The sequence below is a fragment of the Oryx dammah genome, unplaced genomic scaffold (assembly GCF_014754425.2).
Source record: "Oryx dammah isolate SB20612 unplaced genomic scaffold, SCBI_Odam_1.1 HiC_scaffold_24, whole genome shotgun sequence".
NCBI lineage: Eukaryota > Metazoa > Chordata > Mammalia > Artiodactyla > Bovidae > Oryx > Oryx dammah.
The window spans coordinates 71,521,556-71,544,001 of record NW_024070208.1 but is presented as its reverse complement, the minus strand read 5'-3'; the positions used below and the strand labels follow the sequence as shown (position 1 = coordinate 71,544,001).

Sequence of the window (22,446 nt, the reverse complement as noted above, 5' to 3'; positions counted from 1 at the left end):
ATAAGCTTAACATATTAGCAAAAATTTTCTGTTTGTTTCATTAGGTGTGAAACAGACACCTAATGTTTGTATGTGAAATAAAAACCCTTAACATGATTCAGAAATGTCAAAAATGAAAGGATGTGCAAAGGTATATCAAGCAAATACTATGTTCTAAGGGTATGATCTTAAAATGCCATAAAGCCAAATTCAGTTCTAAAAATATTAATGACAAAAAATGGCCCTTTATAACACTAAAGGATACAATTCGTAATGAAAATAGAGAAGTTTAAGATACCTTTACATCAAAACACTGCAGCACCATCATGAAATAAACTACAGGAAATGGAAGGAGAAGTATAATTTACCTCTCTAAGACTAATGAAATGGTCAGAAAGTAAGTAAAGATATAGAAGACCAAGTGAAAGTAGTAATTGCAAAAATTCCAGAAAGTGGAATAAATAGGAAAAAATTCTCAGTCTCAGTGCAAACTAGAAATCAGTAACAAAGTCAGAAAAAGTTTATTCACTTGAACGTTAAAACCTGTTTACTCTTAAGTAGAAGAAAAATAAAATACATCAAAATTATAAAAATTCTTGATAACATTTGAAAGCATAAGATATTAGAATTTTTACATCAATATTTATATCAATTAAAAAAGTGAAGTTTTAGTTAACTAAAAGTGAACATTGAAACACTTCTTTCATGGAAACTTACGAATTTAGAGTAATTGCTAAATCTTTACATATACACCAAAGTTTTGAGTTCTGGGCTATCAAAGAATAGGACTGTGCCAGCTGTCAAATGCTAAGTGTTTGTGTGCATATGCACATACAGTATAAAATATAATAGATAAGTAGTAGTTGTAGCATTAGGAAATTAATATCACATATTACAAAATCAAAATACTCAAGTATTGTGTCTCTAACCTTTTATAAGATTCCCATCAAGTGTGGGCAGTACTACCCAAAGGCCAAATATGGGCTGCGGCCTGTCTTAATGCATGAAAGTTTTATTAGAACATAATCATGCTCATTTGTTGATTGTAAGTGGTGCCTTTGTGCTGCAAGGTGGAGTTGAGTAGTTGGCAAAACCTAAAAATATTTGCGGTCCAACTCAATAGAAATAGTTTGCCAACTCCTGATACAGATCAACTATTGTTATATCACTTGGTTAATTATTTTCTCTATTTCCAGCATCTTCAAGATAAATTTGATATTCAGCCAGGTGATGCTGGTCTGTATATAAATGGACTTCATGTTGATATGGATTTCTATGATCCTTTTAGGTAAGTATTAAATTACTGATACAAACTCTGGTTTATGTGTAAAGGTGCACTTTTGTTCTGAATTTAGTATTTGTTGAAATGCAGATATTCACTTTAAAGCAAATATATCTATTTGATTTTGCAAAGCAACTCTGTTATTTTGATAGAATATTCTCTTAAGTGTCTTTGAATATCAGAGCTGAAAGAAACCTTGGAGAAATTTATTCAGATGATAAAATTGAAGTTTCTGAATCCTAGAGTTATTCTTGTCCTATTATTTGAAACTGTCTTTGACAAGTTCAGTTCAGTTCAGTCGCTCAGTCGTATCCGAATCTTTGCGACCCCATGAATCGCAGCACGCCAGGCCTCCCTGTCCATCACCATTTCCTGGAGTTCACTCAGACTCACGTCCATCGAGTCTGTGATGCCATCCAGCCATCTCATCCTCTGTCGTCCCCTTCTCCTCCGGCCCCAATCCCTCCCAGCATCAGAGTCTTTTTCAATGAGTCAACTCTTCGCATGAGGTGGCCAAAGTACTGGAGTTTCAGCTTTAGCATCATTCCTTCCAAAGAAATCCCAGGGTTGATCTCCTTCAGAATGGACTGGTTGGATCTCCTTGCAGTCCAAGGGACTCTCAAGAGTCTTCTCCAACACCACAGTTCCAAAGCATCAATTCTTCGGCGCTCAGCTTTCTTCACCGTCCAACTCTCACATCCATACATGACCACAGGAAGAATCATAGCCTTGACGAGACGGACCTTAGTCGGCAAAGTAATGTCTCTGCTTTTGAATATACTATCTAGGTTGGTCATAACTTTTCTTCCAAGGAGTAAGTGTCTTTTACTTTCATGGTTGCAGTCACCATCTGCAGTGATTTTGGAGCCCCCCAAAATAAAGTCTGACTCTGTTTCTACTGTTTCCCCATCTATTTCCCATGAAGTGATGGGACCAGATGCCATGATCCTCGTTTTCTGAATGTTGAGCTTTAAGCCAACTTTTTCGCTCTCCTCTTTCACTTTTATCAAGAGGCTTTTTAGCTCCTCTTCACTTTCTGCCATAAGGGTGGTGTCATCTGCATATCTGAGGTTATTGATATTTCTCCCGGCAGTCTTGATTCCAGCTTGTGTTTCTTCCAGTCCAGCGTTTCTCATGATGTACTCTGCACATAAGTTAAATAAGCAGGGTGACAATATACAGCCTTGACATCCTCCTTTTCCTATCTGGAACCAGTCTGTTGTTCCATGTCCAGTTCTAACTGTTGCTTCCTGACCTGCATACAGGTTTCTCAAGAGGCAGGTCAGGTGGTCTGGTATTCCCATCTCTTTCAGAATTTTCCAGTTTATTGCGATCCACACAGTCAAAGGCTTTGGCATAGTCAATAAAGCAGAAATAGATGTTTTTCTGGAACTCTCTTGCTTTTTCCATGATCCAGCATATGTTGGCAATTTGATCTCTGGTTCCTCTGCCTTTTAGGTCTATCATTAGCTTGAATGTTTCTTGGGCCAGCGCTGAGTATCTAGGGAGTTGTACCCTTCAGAAAAGATGTGAAAGGAGTATGAGATGTTTTCCCAGAATAAAGAAACCAGCAGGAAGAATTTTAAGTGCTTGTATCCATCAGAAAGTAAACTTGAAATGTTAGGTTGCTAGGAACTTCCCTGGCAGTCCGGTGGTTAAGACTTGATGCTCCCAGTGCTGGGAGCATAGATTTGATCCCTGGTTGGGGAACTAAGATCCCCCATGTAGCATGGTGTCGCCAAAAGAAGGAAATGATAGATTGCTTGATACTGTCTCTTTAGGTCAAAAAAGTTCCCCAAAATGCTCTAGTGCAGAATTAGAAAGTCTTGTATTTATCGTGGCCATTAACCTCTAAATGAAAAGCCGTGGGCCACAGAAGACAAATCAAAGTGAATTTATTTTACTTTTAAGGAGAGTCATAAAACTACTTTAAAAATTCATAATTAGAATATAAGATGAATTTAGTAAATGCAATACTTTATTTCAAATATTTAGTTTTAATTGAATTCAGTTTGCTTTTTTTGAATGTAAACTTTCATTTTCTTAGCAAGTTTAGAAATATATAGGAAAACACAGGAAAGATTGAGAAGTTGGTTTCAAGTGGAGTTTTTATCTTTATTTAGTTGAGTTTTTGCACCTAATACTGGGAAAATGCTAATCTAAGATGTGAAGGATAGATACTACACATAGAGAAGAGCAGTTGTTAGCTCCTGGCTGTAAGCTTCAGAGTACAGAAATTACATCTGTGCTCAAGAACAGTGAAAATAGATTTAAAAGAGGGCAGAATTGGCAGGTAGATTTTGAAAAGTTTTCTGTGGCATTGTATGGGGAAATTTTTATAGCAGGAACACTTTGAGATGTAATTTATCAATGGAAAGGCTACAGGTTATTTGAGAAATAGAACCCTCTTGGGTCCTCACCTGGTAATTAGTGATCTGCACGATGTGTGATACATTTTTGTTCCTTCTTGTTGGGATCACTAGTTGAAACTACTGTAATTCCCTTAAAGGGGGAGAAAAGAAAATATGTGAGGATATTTATATCACAATCAAAGAAAGAGGTTCTCAGGAAAGATCAGAGAATGTCAGATAAAAAACAGTGTGAAGAGGCTGATGAATGAAAGAAAATGATGCAAGAAAGAGGAGAGGAAGGAAAATGTCCTAATATTGAAGTTATGTCCTAGATCTGGAGAGAGGTGCTGTGCAACCAGTAATGTAGAATTTGGGGCACGAAAGTGAAGGGAGCGTAATTTTTCTCTTTCTTCCTATCTTCTGCATTTTGGGGTTGTGGAGAACTGATGTCATGCCCACAGCCCAACCTTTGTTCCTGTGATCCCAGAGGAGCCAAAGCCCCCATGCTTAGGGTCGGGTCAGCACTGGGTCACACAGTGTGTGCCCAAGCCTGATTCTCACCCTCATGGAGACTAGGGCAGTAGGAGGCAGGGGCAGTGACTAGGGAAGAAGGCACATCAGTTCAATCCAGTCGCTCAGTCGTGTCCGACTCTGCGACCGCATGAATCGCAGCACGCCAGGCCTCCCTGTCCATCACCAACTCCTGGAGTTCACTTAGACTCACGTCCATCGAGTCAGTGATGCCATCCAGCCATCTCATCCTCTGTCGTCCCCTTCTTCTCCTGCCCCCATTCCCTCCCAGCATCAGAGTCTTTTCCAATGAATCAACTCTTTGCATGAGGTGGCCAAAGTACTAGAGTTTCAGCTTTAGCATCATTCCTTCCAAAGAAATCCCAGGGCTGATCTCCTTCAGAATGGACTGGTTGGATCTCCTTGCAGTCCAAGGGACTCTCAAGAGTCTTCTCCAACACTGACCAAAGAAATCTGAGGAGTTCCATAAATGTGTTTTATATATCTACCTTAGCTACATCTACCATAGAGCTATGTAATAGTTACCCCAGCCTCAGAGTGGACCAGACTCTGGTCAAGTAGAACTGCCCAAGAAATTGACTCTGGTAACATATTGGATGTTACTTATTTTGATAGCCAGCCTGTTCAGACTTGAGTGATATCAGTACAGTATAACTACCAGAAACAAAGAGGTCAGTCACAAAGGTGTCTTGATTGTCCCACTTGTGTAATTTTTCTGTATCTTAGTGAAGTTGTCTGGCTCACAGTTTGAGCTCTGGATAAATATGTATCTGTAATGCAGGCAGCTTTAAAATTCAATGTGGTAAAATCAGTTCAATAATAAATTTCGATTTGGCTAATGTCTGAATGCTTTCTGTGGTATAGAGACTGCTAGATATTGGGGGTATAGTGGTGAACAAGACAGTAATGTCCTAAACAGAATTTAGGGTCTAGTGGGATAATTGAAATTTAGTAATAATTACATTGTGATAAGGTTTCTAAAAGATAAAGTGTAGTGCTTTGAGAGTTTTAAACTTGTTCTTGATGGGGACAATGGATATCAGTTTTCTTCAAGGAAGTGATATTTAAGGATGAATCAGGTAGAGTAGAGAGTGGAGGTTCTGCAAACATGACATATTTGAAAAAATTCATGGTCTAATATGGCCAGAGTATCCAGTGAAGAGGAGCTGGAAGGTACTTAGTTTGCACAGGTGGACAAAGATTGTGGAATCAGGTTTCACATTTTGGCCTTTTATCTCGAAGGCAGGAGAAGCCAGTGAAAGGTTCTAAGCAAATTTAATGATCAGTTCAGTTCAGTTGCTCAGTTGTGTCTGACTCTTTGCAACCCCATGGACTGTAGCACGCCAGGCCTCCCTCTCCATCAGCAACTCTCAGAGTTTACTCAAACTCGTGTCCATTGAGTCGATGATGTCATGCAGCATCTCATCCTCTGTCGTCCCCTTCTCCTCCCTCCTTCAGTCTTTCCCAGCATCAGGGTCTTTTCCAATGAGTCAGTTCTTCACATCAGATGGCCAAAGTATTGGGAGTTTCAGCTTCAGCATCAATCCTTCCAATGAATATTCAGGACTGATTTCCTTTAGGATGGACTGGTTGGATCTCCTTGCAATCCAAGGGACTCTCAAGAGTCTTCTCCAACACCAAATCAAAAGGATCAGTTCTTTGACGCTCAGCTTTCTTTATAGTCCAACTGTTATACCCATACTTGACTACTGGAAAAACCGTAGCTTTGACTAGACAGACCTTTGTTGGCAAAGTAATGTCTCTGCTTTATCATATGCTGTCTGGGTTGGTCATAACTTTGCTTCCAAGGAGTAGGCGTCTTTTAATTTCATGGCTGCAGTCACCATCTGCAGTGATTTTAGAGCCCCCCAAAATAAATTCTATCATGGTTTCCAATTTTCCCTCATCTATTAGCCATGAAGTGATGGGACCAGATGCCATGATCTTAGCTTTCTTAATGTTAAGTTTTAAGCCAACTTTTTCACTCTCCTTTTTCACTTTCATCAAGAGGCTTTTTAATTTCTCTTTGCTTTCTGCCATAAGGGTGGTGTCATCTGCTTATCTGAGGTCATTGATATTTCTCCCGGCAATCTTGATTCCAGCTTGTGCTTCATCCAATCCAGCATTTCTCATGATGTATTCTGCACAGAAGTTAAATAAGCAGGGTGACAATATACAGTGTTGACATACTCCTTTCCCAATTTGGAACCAGTCTGTTGTTCCATGTCCAGTTCTAACTGTTGCTTCCTGACCTGCATACAGGTTTCTCAAGAGGCAGATCAGGTGGTGTGGTATTCCCATCTCTTTCAGTATTTTCCAGAATTTTTTGTGGTCCACACAGTCAAGGGCTTTGGCATAGTCAATAAAGCAGAAGTAGATGTTTTTCTGGAACTCTCTCGCATTTTCAATGATCCAGCAGATGTTGGCAATTTGATCTCTGGTTCCTCTGCCTTTTCTAAAACCAGCTTGAACATCTGGAAGTTCATGGTCCACATACTGTTGAAGCCTGGCTTGGAGAATTTTGAGCATTACTTCACTAGTGTGTGAAATGAGTGCAATTGTGCAGTAGTTTGAGTGTTCTTTAGCATTGCCTTTCTTTGGGATTGGAATGAAAACTGCCCTTTTCCAGTCCTGTGGCCACTGCTGAGTTTTCCAAATTTGCTGACATATTGAGTGCAGCACTTTTACAGCATCATCTTTCAGGTTTTGAAATAGCTCAACTGGAATTCCATCACCTCCACTAGCTTTGTTTGTAATGATCCTTCCTAAGGCCCACTTGACTTCTCATTCCAGGATGTCTGGCTCTGGGTGAGTGATCACACCATCGTGATTATCTGGGTCGTGAAGATCTTTTTTGTATAGTTCTTCTGAGTATTCTTGCCACCTCTTCTTAATATCTTGTGCTTTTGTTAGCTCCATATCTTTTCTGTCATTTATTATGCCCATCTTTGCCTGAAAAGTTCCCTTGGTATCTCTAATTTTCTTGAAGAGTCTGTAGTCTTTTCCATTCTATTGTTTTCCTAGTAACTATTAAAAGAGAAGCATGAAAAATAGTTTTTATTATTTAACAATCCAGAGATAAGTTTTCCTGATAAACCTATCATATTTCAAGAACCAGGTTTGTTTTTTTTTTTAATTTTGTATCCGAAATTCAATATTTGAAAAGAGCAAGGAAGAAACTGGTGCTGTTGAGAGCAACTGTGTGCTTAGTAGTAAATTCATTTAGTCGTAATACTCTATCAGGTGAATATTGCTGTTCTCTTTTTATGTATGGGGAAACAAAGACTCAGACCTCACATAAAGATAGGGACACAACTAGCAAATAGTTTCAGGGTTTGAAATCTCATGCCCTCTTCAGTGTACCATACCATGTAGCTCTATCTAGTTTTTCTGTTGATAGGTTTCCTTGAAAACTAGGTAGTGATAATAAAGATGGTAGTTACAGAAACTATGAAGAGTATTATAATTCTATCACATTAAAAGTATCTCTTCAATAAGCATCATAACATTTTTTAAATGGAGAGAACATTGACAGTGCCATCCACAGTTCTTATTTTACAAATGAGAAAATTCAGACTAAAGGGATTAAGAACTTTAAGAAGCCACACCAGTGTAGTGTTATAGCCCCAACTAAATCTTATTATTGGTAATTTATGATATTCAAGGTGGTGCTTCTTTTTTAATAACACTCATCTTCTAATACATTTGGAGGGAATGGTAAAAAGTCTACTTTGTAATACAGTCAGAACTGTCTAGGATACAGACATGCTGAGCGGATGTCATACAAGCCAGCTTGAAATACTTTTAAAACAACCTTCTTAGGAGTTTAGATATTAGCTCTCTACTCTTTAAATGTAGATTTCTATAGTCCTCCTTAAGAACTCTGTCTAAAGCCGATATATCACTTTATTCTGATTCTGTTCATTTCTGAAAGGCAAGGTGATTTCCATGAATGGATTTTTGAATGAAGCAGTTGGGTTAAATATAATAAATACAAATACTTGGTTTCAAAAAAGTAATAGTCAGAATTCCTCCTTGCCTAGTAGATTTTTACCTTCCCCAACATGAACATGCTTTACCATGGTCTGTACAGCCTTACCTATCTTTGCAGATGGCCTTCATGTCTCAGCTCTGTGAGTCCACTGGCTAAGTTCCTGGGCAGGAGGTTTCATCTCTCTGAGCCTCACTGGCATCTCTTGAGACTTCCTGAGATTGTTATGAGACCCAGAGTGAACTTGATAAGCAGTGTATCAAATTGCCCTGAGTCTTTGTCAGTAAGGTCATTTATTGATGATGTTGTTACTTTTAGCAATAATACTTTCTAACATTAGTAGTACTAAGAGCTGTCAAATTATTGTATATGCAATTAGAAATTTTAATATGTATTCTAAACATATGTGAATTTTCATACTTTTATGAAACTTTGAATTTTAGGTCATGTTTGATCTTGTTTTTTGTATCAAGAGAGTAACCTCTACTGTATTTTTTCCCTTCATTTTTGGCTTGCTCAAGAATGAATATATTTTCACTTCCTTGGTGAAGGAATATAATATATATATACCTTAATGTCTTGCCCTTTAAAGAAGATTTTGTTATAACTTAAAAAAACTCAGTATAGTTTACACTAGATAACTAATTAGAAATTCTTGTCCTGTTTGTTAATGAGTTTAATAATGTGTTTTTGTGCTGTTGATAAAAATACCAGAGAAACTTGTTTCTAATGCTTTGAGATATCTATGAACTTTAAAGGACTTCATAAAAAATTTTGGCAAATCAAAGTAAAACATTTCTTTTCTTAAAACCTAAAAGTCTTTTGGATATGCTGAAACTGGAAGGAAAAATGATGAATGGCCTTCACAGTCTTGGGATCAAAGGAGAAGATATGAGCAAGTTTTTAAAATTAAGTGCACGTAGTTGGGATGATACCTTTGCACTGGATATTAGACATTCTTCTATCATGGTAAGTGCCCTGTAATTTCTCACTTTAAAACTTTTAGTAGACTTAAGACTTAAAACCAGATATTGGCAGACTTTAGAATTAATTTAAGCATTTTGAAAGAGGTTATAGGAGTGAGAATAAAAAGTAAAACTCAGTGAGAAGAAAAAGTAAAACTACAGACTCATTCCCTCTCCCCCGGAGATCTTCCTTTCCCCTTTCTTGTATTCTCTGTACTTCCTCAGGAGAATATCTACTCAGCTCATTCAGTATCCTTTCCAGCTTTAAAGATAAAACAAAACGAGAACAACAGAATAACTGCCTAAGCAACAGCAGCAACAAAATACCAAATGGTTAATATCTCAGGAATATATGAATACCACCTTAATGTAGTGAAAATCTTGCCCAACTATTTGCAGTGGCTTCCTGATGTTCTGGTCCATGTATTACAGCCTAAGTGAATTTTTTTGAAATCTGATCACATCACTTTTCCTTCTTTAAAGCACAAAAATAGTCTATGGTATGGCCTAATAGGTGGAAATGGCTTACTTCCTCCTTTCCTGCCAGAACAATCTTCCCACCTATAGAGTTGGTCAGCCATCCAGAAATCAGGGAATGATAACAGCACCAAAGAACTGCTGCGTTCCCTGAACATCAGAGACCTCAGACTGAAGACAAACTACATTCGTTATTTGTTAGTTGGACCATTGTATCTTCTAGGACAATTTTATAAAAAGTTACTTGTTTGTTGGCTCCAGGTGTTTTTTTTTTTAACTAGTCTTTAGACCATGTCCTCTCACTGGCTAAACTTTACTCTTACTTGGATGTCTTTATACTCAATAACAGATATCTCTTTCTAATAATGTTTTTATCAGTAAGAGGAATGACCATGTTAGTTACTTTAATACTTTGTGTCTTTTATTTTAAGCATTTATGCTTTTGACCATTTTCAGAAAAATTCTGGAGGTGAGATAAAATGAGGGGAGTAATTTTCAAAGCTATTCTGAACATAAGAAATAGACCTGTAAAGAAACTTTCCAACTCCATTTATGAAATAGCATCCTTATCCTCCAAGGTTGGCTGTGGAAGATGGTCAGTCACATGGGGGGAGCAGTCCCCTGATGCTGTTGCCACTGCCCGCACTGCCCACAGAGTCTCCTCCTGTAGACTCCTCTCTTGCCCAGCTCTTGGACACTTTGAGGAGGCATTCTTTTCCAAGGAACTTCTTGGAAGTAATTTTTATTGAGGTAAAATATAATATAAGGTAATGCTCTGTTAAGCATTTTAAGTCTGTAATTCATTGGCATTAAATATATTCACAGTCTTGTCCAACTGTCACCATTATCTGTTTCCAGAACTTCATCATTTCAAATAGACACCCATTCCCTTCTCCCTTAAGTGCCTGGTAACCTCTGTTCTACTTTTTGTCTCTGTGAATTTGCTTATTCCCGTACTGCATGTAAGGGTAGTCATATGATATTTGTCCAATTATGCCTGACTTATTTCACTCACCATGATGTTTTCAAGGTTCATCCATATTGTAGCATGTATAAGAATTTCATTCCTTCTAAGACTAGTAATTTTTAAAGTATCTTTTTTATGTACTATTAAGGGAAGCTTTATGTCTTAAATGCTTCTATTTTTCCACTTGGAAAGTGCCTGTCTGAATAGAAAATTGTTTCTGAGATTTAATTCTCTAGCTACCTCCAAAAAGATTAACTGGCATAAAATGCAGAGCTCTGAGGTCTCAGCACTGTTCAACTTGGTCTGTTAGAGCAGCAAAATTAGCTCACACATAAACTTTATTTTTGCTTCATAGTATTTGCTACCACCTGTTATGATATGTATTCGTTTATAATCTTCTTCCAGTGGAATGTAAGTGCCCCCCACTCCAGGACTTTGTTAAATACCATCTACATACATCAGATCTTATTTAATAGGAAGTAAGCAAAAAAAATTGTTAAATATCTTAATGTCAAAGTTATTCATGAATGAATGCAGTACTTTGCTTTAAATTCTTTTTCCCCTAAATCTGTCTCTCTGCTTACTTTTTGTCTTTACAGACAAAGCTGAGCCTTTAAGTTAAGTCATTTCTGATTTCTGTGTTTATAACCTCCCCCTCAAAATATGAGGGGTTGGCAGTTTATTTCTTAAAAGTCTGGTTGAGAATTGAGGAAGAACTTGAGGGTCATTAGTTTTCTTCCATCCCTGACTTATCATTTCAGGTTTTTCTGTCTCAGACTTCAGGAGTCACAATTTAGATTTTATCTACTTTAGTTGCTGTGTGTTTGCAGCCTTTATATAGTACCTCAGGTATGTGAAAAGTCAGTAAAAACTATCATAGGATGATGTGTTTGGCTCCTCTGGATTGTAATTTCTTTTTAGTTCAAGGTGCCAGACCACCCACAGTGATGGGGTCTTTGGTCATATTGTAGGGGTAGTAGAACTACCCCTACAACTATATTTTGCACTTTAGTTAAAAGTGTAACTTGACAACCACACCCCACAGTCATAAAGGCAAATTTCCCTGTCCTCATCCAGTAATGATGCTGTTAATCAGTTGACTAGACATGCGGGTTTATTTCTGGACTTTGAGTTCAGTCCTGTTGATCTGTAGCTTATCCTTATTCCAGCACCAGACTGTTTATTTTTTTTACTGTAGCTTTGTAGTGACTTTAAAAATTCTAAATTATGAGTCCTACAACTTTATTCTTCATCTTTAAGATTGTCTTGGCATTTTACACCTTTTTCCTTTCTTTTTGAATTATGGAATGAGCTTGTCCATTTCTGTTAAAAAAAAAAAAGACAAGCTGGAATTTTTATTGAGATTTTGTTGAATCAATAAATTGTTTAAGGAATATTGCCATTTACACATATTACAGTTGCTATTTAGACATCTTCCAATCTGTGAATGTGAGATGCCTTTCCATTTATTTAGCGTAATTTCTTTCAACAGTGTTTTGCAGCTTTCATTGTAAGTTTCAGGCTTAGTTAAATTATTTTTAAGTATTTTACACTTTTTGATGTTACTATAAATGGAATTATTTCCTTATGTTTAATTTAGAATTTTTCTTTGCCTTTTATTTTTTCGTTGTTGAAATACTGAATACTGTGGCACTTCCTGGAAATCAGATTCTCACCCCTCCATGGGATTTGTGATTATTGCTGTTTGCTGCTGTTTAATAGTGACTCATTTTATAGAGTCTGTATTTTTTTTCATGTGTGGCCACAGAAATCTATGTTAGGTGAGCCTATTCATCTGCTAACTACTGGACCGAGATTTTACTTAAATACCTGGAACCAGAAAATCTCCCAATCTTTGCATCTTGACAGAGGTGCTTTGTGTGTGTCACACGTGGAGGGAGGGAGAGCAGCACACACTGAACATTGAACCAGGCAGTCTGCATCTCTGCATTCTCTGCATTCAATTCTTGTTTGCATAGAGCTTGAAAGTCAACCAGAGTAAGAATGTAGGGCCTTCTCTCAGTCATGGCCTTGTACCTTCCCACGAATTCATCAGAACCTCTCAAAGCCCTGTTTCCCCTTTCCCAACCTTTCCTTACTAGGTTTGTAGTTACTCCATTGTGTATCTCATTATCTATTATCTCAGGAGTGTCTAAACATTTTCCAGTAAATGTTTTGCCTAAATTAGAGTAACAACTTTCATACTAGGCAAATTATGGGTGAGGCAGGGTAAAGGCAAAACTTTTCAGAAGGTTTTCTAGGAAGTCATCAGACAGTTTGGACAAAAAGTTACAATTCTTTCAGAATGAAGCCCATTCTCCTGCTTCCAATATTGATACTGGAATGTGAGCTGTCATTTTCAAGGCTTCTCTTTAGGCTGGGAGCAGGAAATGGGATTGAAATAAATTATTACAATACCACAAATCTCAGTGTTCTTACTGAGATTCAGCCTTTTTTCATGAATAAACACTCTCAGGGTTGCTGTAAACTTTTGATTGGTTTTCATCATTTTGAAAATGATCATTCCCACAGATTTTCTAGTTTTTCCATGTTTTTTTATAAAGATGAAGTTTTGGACTTTCTTACTCAAACGTTTTAGCTAATGTCACTCCCACAAAGGAACTCGAAAGATGTGAACTATAAGTCTTTGCTTCTCTCAGAATGAGTATCAGCCTCTAACAGATTGACCTATCCTGTGATTCTTTGCTGACTTGTATAACTCCCTGGATGTTGAGGAGGTGGTTTTACAGGTTCTCATCAATAAATGACAGTATCATCTTTGCAGTATCTTGGAAGCCTAGTGGAGAGCCAAGGCCTGAGTTACGACCAGCAGAACAGACGGAGGTAGATCTTTGGGCTGTCAGTGCCAGTTCTGCACACGCCTTTGTGAGGCACCCTTCTAGTTCCTGTTGCTGCTTCCGTGTGTATATTCACCTGAGACTAGAGACAGGGCAGTCAGTGTCTGTGGACCTCGGCAACATGATTTCCCGCGTTGTCTCAGTAGTTCTCCAAATGGATCCGGATATCACCTCAGCTTCTGCACCCAGCACCCATGGCCATAAATTGTGTCATTTCTATAGCTTTCTAACTTTAGTATTTGTGATAAGAATCACGTAGGGCACTTATTTTGAATGGGAATTATTTAGTAGGTCTGAAGTGGTGCCAAGGAATCTGCATTTTAAATAAACCCATTCAGCTGTTTTGATCCACATCAAAAGCTACTCAACCTCCAGTCATTAATTCAAGTTCGGTGGGACTGATGCATAAAGCATAATGCTGGTTTCTCACTTCAAATAAAAAAAATGTATTTAACTCACCACCAAGGGGATAAGATACTCATATATCTTTTCCATATTGGAAAGCCAGATATGACTATCATTTGCTGTTTGAATTATCTTCCTTCAGACTACAGTTGTGAAAATGCCCCTGGGAACAAAGTTGAGGCGAATGTGGTGCTTGCCCCATGTTCCTCCTGCTTTCAAGGGTTGTAACTCCTTAGTTCTTGATTGTTGATTGACCCGTACCTCCAAGCCTCTAAACAGTGGTTTTCTCCTGTTGTCCTTGTTTCAGGAGAGAGGGCTAGTTAAATGTAAGCTATTCTACCTTGATTAAAACTGGATGTCCTAAGTGTTGGTTTTAAAAATTTAATTTTTCTAAGTCATTTTATTTTCCTTATGTCCAAGCTTTTAAATTTTAGAGAGGTGAATGACCTCATTGCCTCTTATACCTTAAATGGTTTATGAAGACTATTTAATATACAGTTTAATTTTTTAATATGAAAACAAACGAGTAAATAGTCAATTGTTTCAAAGGGAATGTAATGTAAAAGGCTATAGTGAGTGAAGTCGCTCAGTCGTGTCCGACTCTTTGTGACCCCATGGACTGTAGCCTACCAAGCTCCTCTGTCCATGGGATTTTCCAGGCAATAGTACTGGAGTGGATTGCCATTTCCTTCTCCAGAGGATCTTCCCAACCCAGGGATCGAACCGGGGTTTCCCGCATTGTAGACAGATCCTTTACCATATGGGAATGTAAAATTGTTGCACATGTTTGTTCCTTACAGAATATTCATCTAGCTCCTTATACTTAATCAGAAATGTAGAAAATCTTAGGTATATTTCACTTACTGTTTGATAAAGTCAGATTTGGCTTTGAAAATGATTTAAGTATTAATATAGCTTTCACAGCTTTCTGGATTCTTTTCTAGTGGGTTAATAACTTAGAAACTGATGAGATGTATTTAACATGGCCTTCAAGTTACCAGGAACTTTTGAAACCAGTATTCCCTGGAAGTATACCTTTCATAAGGCGTAATTTTCATAATTTGGTGAGTTTTCTATTTTGAAATTTTGTCTGCATCTTTTATGAAGATATCACTGGGTTTTTTTGGTACTACCTTGCTGTTAGGCATCTGAGTAATAAGGAAGTATTTGCCTAATGTAATAAGCTTGAGGTGGCATGGCTGACTAGGTTTCACAAGGGAGCAGGGACACATAACCTGCCTTTTATTGTTTTATCCCCATGTACCTTTATAATACCAATATTAAGTTGATGGGTTACTGTTAAATTTTCTAAAAGGAATTTGTGATCAAACTTTTCTTCTATAAGAATTAATAAGTTTCAGTACATTTAAGGGAAAAATACACAAATACTACTTTGTAATCTGTGCATATAAATTTCATTATTACATTGTTAAGTAACTTTATAGAAATTTAAACTGTGGAGAAAACATCTAGGGCTTTTACAGTTTTTCACATAGGAAGTGAATATCTTAGTTCCTACAGCAGATGTTAAGCCGTTATTTTTTGGTCAAAATTCAATTTGTTTCTTTTTTAAAAAATTTATCACAGAAAATCCAGTGACTACTTATAATAAGGTATTTCACTTCCTGTTAAAAAAAAAACAAAAAACATTTACTTTGAGCTATGCTTCAAAAAGAAGATGAGTAATCTGACTAAATTTCATGTATTATTATATTTGGGTGGGTAGCTTTTAGAAATTCTTCATAAACTGTGAAACTTTTATATACATTCCTCAAAATTCTTTACTAGAAAGTTTTAAGAAATTGTACCTTGAGTTTCATACTTTTAGTTACAGAAATTATATTAAATTTCAATTTCATAAAAATTCTGAAGTGTTAAAACAAAATGGTGATTATAGACTGTCTACTTTATTTTTAGATTTTGTTTATTGATCCTGCTCAAGAATATACCGTGGATTTTATAAAAGTTGCTGAACTTTTCTATCATCATAAAATTCCTCTTAGGTAATTGTCAATTTATAACTGTCAATTGAAGGAAATCCAGTGATGTTCACGTTGTGTTACACAGGGTGTTAATGTGGAATTCAAGGTGATAGTTATCTCAGTGCTGTATGCTGTGAAGAATCATACACCCTTATGATAGACTCTGTTAATCACACCTGCTTGCTAATCTTGTTTACTGTATTACCTTCCTGAAAGAATGATCTTTCACTTTGGGTGCTTAAAGATGGATCCATTTCCTATGGTTGTGTTAAGAGTACACTTCCCTGCCCCCCTTTTTTTCTGGAAAAAAAATAGCCACTTGATAATGTCACTATGAGAGAGTTTTACATTTTGGAAGACTCCTACAGAGATGAGAATTTTGGTGAATAGTCATTACAAATCAAACCTTTTCAAACAGTAATACTCTTCTTTACCCTATCTGTTAACTCATTCCCTCCATCTAGATGTTGGAGTCTAATAATGTTTAAAATCCATAGTTTGTTATGGTTCAAGAGGGAGTTGTAACATTTCTTATTCATCTTCTTTCCTAGAATTGGTTTTGTGTTCATTGTTAATACAGATGATGAGGTTGATGGAACAAATGATGCTGGAGTTGCCCTTTGGCGAGCTTTCAATTATATTGCAGAAGAGAATGGTGTATCACAAGCGTTTATGTTCATAGTACATGTGAGTTAATGCACTACATATAATTTCTTCAGAATGTAGAGTGTTTTTGCGTTATCATTAATACTATTTGTTTTAACATTTTAGTTTATAAAAACTATCATGATAGATTAGTGCACTTGATGAAACTGATTCTTGCAACTCTCAGCTTAAGTACACAATATTGTCTGCACTTTATAAACAAGGCAACTGAGGCTCTGCCAAAATCTGAATTTATTTAGGTTTACCCAACTGATAAAGGAACATAAATTGTATACATAAATTTAGAGGAAGCATATTGATAGAAAATAGAGAATTCTTGAACTGGGTTTTGAATAAAATCATGAGTGGAGAAGATTATTTCAAATTTAAATGCTCTAAGTGGCAAAGTTTATAAGACTTCCTAGAGATTTTCAAAGGAGGAAAACTTCATGGCAGCAAATTGGTATCAAAATGATAAACAATAAGATTGATGCTGAATCTGACAAAGAAACTAAGAAATTGGTAAGAATCTGATTAAGGAAGTAACACGAGGTAAGAAGATTATTTTATAATGGTGGCTCTCTTATGGCTCATAATGGAAATATAAATGCATTAAAGAACTGTATTGTTGGTGTTAAGAGAGTCAGATTATAGCTTTAAAAATCTTCTATTCATTTTTATATTTATTGTTCTATGGCTTGTCAACTGTTATTATAACTTCCTATCATATTAAAATGGACTTAAACAGCTGGTAGCTGGGCAGTTAATGATAATCTGGTACAAACAGACAGGATCTCACACCTTATGTAAAAAATAATATCAGGTGGTTTAAAAACTTACTGTGAAAAACAAAGCATTAAGATGTTAGAAATTAGGACCCCAAAGGAGTTACGGTTCCTCAATAATATTTTAAAAATTATGAGTCTGAAGGAGAATACTGGTAGATTTAGCTACTTACAAATGAAAACCAGTGCATTGTTCATCAACAGATATCATAAAGAAGTGAAGGAAAAAAGTTCCAAGGAAGAGAAATATTTGCAGTACATGATATGTACTAGATTTCCTGCAAATTGAAAAATCCAATGAAAAAAATACATAAAGAGATTTTTCAAAATATTAGAGGATACACTAATGTTAAGCCAAAATGTATTGAAATTATTAAAGTAAGTAAATGTTTATTACAATCGATGGTAACTGAGTATCTCAGAAATCATAAAAATGCAAATAAAGCTTACCCTGAGATATATCTTATCTCCTATAATTTGGCACTAATTAAGAAAGCTGACAGTATCATACATTAATGAGAATGGAGAACAATGGAAATTCCTTTACACTGTTACACTGCCTCTAAGAATATGCATTGATATAACCACTTTGAGAAACAATTGTAGTTCTTCAAAATTTGAAGTTAAATTTGCATATTCCCTACACACATTCACACACACACTTTGAGACAAATCGTTGCTGTAGGAGACTATTAGCAGAATCATGCACAATAGCAACAAACCGGAAACTGCATATATATGGTATATTGGTATACTATATATATATATAATCCATATTAATCAGTAAAACTTAATCATTTCACATGATGGATCATGATATGCTAAAATTATGGATGTATTAGAGGCATAATGAAAGTATAGAAGGCCAACATATTACCATGTACTGTTTAAAGCTCAAAAAGCAAACAAAACTACATATCATAGTGCCTGGAAATACATGCAGATAAAACTCTAGAACTTAAAAGGTAAGGAAATGGTAAAACAGAAACAAGATGATGCTTGCTTCTGAGGAACAGAGGGAGATGACATTGGGAGGAAAATTGTGCTTCACCGATAGATTGCCGGGAGAAATATCAATCACCTCAGATATGCAGATGACACCACCCTTATGGCAGAAAGTGAAGAGGAACTAAAAAGCCTCTTGAAAGAGGAGAGTGAAAAAATTGGCCTAAAGCTCAACATTGAGAAAACTAAGATCATGGCATCTGGTCCCATCACTTCATGGGAAATAGATGGGGAAACAGTGGAAACAGTATCAGACTTTATTTTTTGGGGCTCCAAAATCACTGCAGATGGTGACTGCAGCCATGAAATTAAAAGATGCTTACTCCTTGGAAGAAAAGTTATGACCAACCTAGATAGCATATTCAAAAGCAGAGATATTACTTTGCCAACAAAGTTCTGTCTAGTCAAGGCTATGGTTTTTCCAGTAGTCATGTATGGATGTGAGAGTTGGACTGTGAAGAAAGCTGAGCACTGAAGAATTGATGCTTTTGAACTGTGGTGTTGGAGAAGACTCTTGAGAATCCCTTGGACTTCAAGGAGATCCAACCAGCCCATTCTAAAGGAGATCAGTCCTGGGTATTCTTTAGAAGGAATGATGCTAAAGCTGAAACCCCAGTACTTTGGCCACCTCATGCGAAGAGTTGACTCACTGGAAAAGACTCTGATGCTGGGAGGGATAGGGGGCAGGAGGAGAAGGAGACGACAGAGGATGAGATGGCTGGATGGCATCACCGACTCAATGGACCTGAGTTTGAGTAAACTCCAGGAGTTGGTGATGGACAGGGAGGCCTGGCGTGCTGCGATTCATGGAGTCGCAAAGAGTCAGACACGACTGAGTGACTGAACTTAACTGATATTATAATCCACAGTGATGTTCCTTTTCAGTGTTACCTGCTTTGTTCGTGGAGATGGTTCATTTTGTTAGTTATACTTCATAATGTCCCATACTTTTTTTGCTTACCAAGTTACATAACAGTTCTTAAAATTATATATGGCTGAGTCCCTTTGCTATTCACCTGAAGCTACCACAACATTGTTAATAGACTATGCATGTGTGCTAAGTCACTTCTGTCATGTCCAACTCTTTGCAACTCTATGAACCAGAGCTTCCCAGGCTTCTCCGTCCTTGGGATTTTCAAGGCAAGAATACTGGACTCGGACATGTCTTTCTCCAGGGCATCCTCCCAACCCTGGGATTAAACCTGGGTCTCCTGCAGTGCAGGCAGATTCTTTATCATCTGAGCCACCAGGGAAGCAAATACACCAATACAAAATAGAAAGTTTAAAGTTTGGGAAAAAAATGTAGACATTCTGAAGCCAAGCAATTGGAGATTGAATCACAAAAAGTTGAAATTTATGTATGATGTTCAAAGGTGTAAGTCTGTAATATTTGGATTACAGTACTTACGTATCTGCAAGTTTGCCTTCCTAACTGGATTATAAATTTCACAAGATTGAAAATCTCTCTTTTGTGCTTACAAGATGTTACATACACATGTTAATGAAAATGAAAGGATTTATATTTTTATTTCAGGTCTTAAATTCTCATAATGTATTAATATATTTAGATTGCACACAGTCTTTTGCTTTCCATAGGAACAGAGTTGGTTTAAAAAATTGCATTTTTAATAAACATTTGCATATAAACTGTGTTATGTAAAATGTGAATAAATTGCATGGCATCGCAAATTCCTCAAAAAAACAAAATTTTGAAATTGTATATAAGAAGATTGAATTGTTATATATCTAAAATAGCTTATGTAAGACATTCTGATTAACTTAGATACCTTAGGAATACCTAATATTTTTAAAGTAACAAATTAGTAAAATGACTGACCTCAAAGACTTTTCATATATAACTTTTGCTTTATTCAGAATCTTATTTTCTAATCACTGTTTATGTTTTACAGAAGGCTGTACTTTCCCCCTTTTTTTGAGTTATTAAGATCATAGTATGTTCTACTTCAATATAAGGAGAAAACTTCCTCATAAACTGAGAGACTCATAAAATCAAACTCTGAGAGCTGCTTTTAGATCTGTCACCTCTTAAAAGGATAGGTTACACAGTTTATAGTGATAAAAAGAAATTGCAGAATGCTAATTCCTTACTCTGAAGAATAATATGAAGATTCTGTCAGTCATAATATGAGGATTGTCTCTGGCAATAATACTTCAAGTGAATTGGGACTAAAAATAATATTCTTATTTGATATGTCAAAATACTACCTAATGATGTTTGTACTTACTAGTTTTTCCCCTCTGCTTGGTAGGCTCTTTCCCCAGAATGTCTTGGCTCAAGTTCATGTTAATGTTTCAGTAACTCATCTGCTGAGAAGTACCATCTTGAGGCAGAGCTGTCTGTTTTCCCCATGTGGAACAGTGCCATAACAGGGTCATAGTAGAAGATGTATAGTGAAGGGGGAAATGGGGAAAAAATAAAGGGGTAACAGCTTACTTTCTGCCAGTATGATTAAAGTATTTGAGACTGGAGAAAGAATGGATGTATAGAAAAAAAGCTAGTTAAGATATTTACCAAAGAGCAATTGGAAATGAAAATAAGCGTTTCTGAAATAAGTCATTTAAACTATTTGTGTGTGTGTGTGTATATATCTTTTAAAATAAAGGTATCCATTGTTTTATTAAGAATTATAGGGCCTGGCTTGATCAAAATAGACTAACATAGAAACTTGATACAGTATTTTGAAAGCTATAGAATGTTCACAATACCATTTTTAGTAGAAGAGAATAGATTTTATTATTAAAATAGTTTGCTTATCTCTGTATGTGGGGGTAAGTGTGTGTATATAAATGTATGTATGTAATATGCTTAGAACTTAGAAAATATAAAATAAGTTCTTTGTAAATATTCATGCTAAGGAAAAGAAATAAAACTAATTACTGTAAGATGAAAACCATAATATCTTTATTTTCACAGATGTACCAAAAAGTGGAGAATCACAAAATACTCACTGTGAACAATGTGAAGCGTGTTCTCCAAAATAAGTTTCCTCATGCTAATATTTTGGATATTTTGGGAATTGATTCTAAATATGATGGTGAAAGAAAGGTAAGTTGGAATGCAAATTTTTAAAAATATGATGAAGAAACTTTTATTATCTCATGAATAAATGATCTTAATATAACTAACTCTACAATCAGATTTAGATTTTAAACGTTAAAAAAAGGGAAATTTATACCTTTGAATGACATATTTTATACAGTGTTTAAGTTACCACTATTGACATCAAAAAAGTTACTTCTCAGAACTAATAATGTAGAAAATCATTAAAACAATTAACAAAGTGGCAATATGTACATACCTACCAATAATTACTAACATGTAAATGGACTAAAAGGTTCAATCAAAGGACAGTAACCAGATGGATATACAAGCAAGACTTGTGTATAAGCTGCCTCCAAGAGACTTAACTTCAGATCTGAAGATACACACAGACTGAAAGTGAGGGAATTAAATAGATATTCTGTGCAATGGAGATGAGAAGAAATCCAGGGACCAGTTACGTCAGATGAAATAGAGTTTAAAACAAAGGCTGAAATAAGAGACAAAGGAGGATATCATATAATGATCAAGGGATCAGTCCAAGAAGAAGATATAAGTATATGTACTTCCTTCAGTTCAGTCGCTCAGTCATGTCTGACTCTTTGCGACCCCATGAACCGCAGCACGCCATACATTCCTGTCCATCACCAACTCCCGGAGTTGACCCAAACCTGTGTCCATCGAGTTGATGATGCCATCCAGCCATCTCATCCTCTGTTGTCCCCTTCTCCTCCTGCCCTCAATCCCTCCCAGCATCAGGGTCTTTTCCCATGAGTCAGCTCTTCACATCAGGTGCCCAAAGTATTGGAGTTTCAGCTTCAACATCAGTCCTTCCAATGAACACCCAGGACTGATCTCCTTTAGGATGGACTGGTTGGATCTCCTTGCAGTCCAAGGGACTCTCAAGAGTCTTCACCAACACCACAGTTCAAAAGCATCAATTCTTCTGCGCTCAGCTTTCTTTATAGTCCAACTCTCACATCCATACATGACCACTGGAAAAACCATAGTCTTGACCAGATGGACCTTTGTTGACAAAGTAATGTCTCTGCTTTTTAATATGCTGTCTAACTTGGTCATAACTTTCCTTACAAGGAGCAAGCATCTTTTAATTTCATGGCTACAGTCACCATCTGCAGTGATTTTGGAGCCCAGAAAAATA

The 22,446-nt window shown here is 36.4% G+C and overlaps 1 protein-coding gene across 1 annotated transcript in view; it reads left to right on the top strand.

Moving 5' to 3' along the window:
- UGGT2 (UDP-glucose glycoprotein glucosyltransferase 2) overlaps positions 1–22,446 on the top strand; it is a 137,580-nt gene that overhangs the window by 46,834 nt on the left and 68,300 nt on the right. The window contains exons 11-16 of the mRNA XM_040267273.1: positions 1,176–1,267; positions 8,953–9,103; positions 14,751–14,870; positions 15,724–15,809; positions 16,340–16,475; positions 21,159–21,290. Of these exons, the coding sequence (XP_040123207.1) occupies positions 1,176–1,267; positions 8,953–9,103; positions 14,751–14,870; positions 15,724–15,809; positions 16,340–16,475; positions 21,159–21,290 (717 nt within the window). The remainder of the gene's footprint in view (positions 1–1,175; positions 1,268–8,952; positions 9,104–14,750; positions 14,871–15,723; positions 15,810–16,339; positions 16,476–21,158; positions 21,291–22,446) is intronic.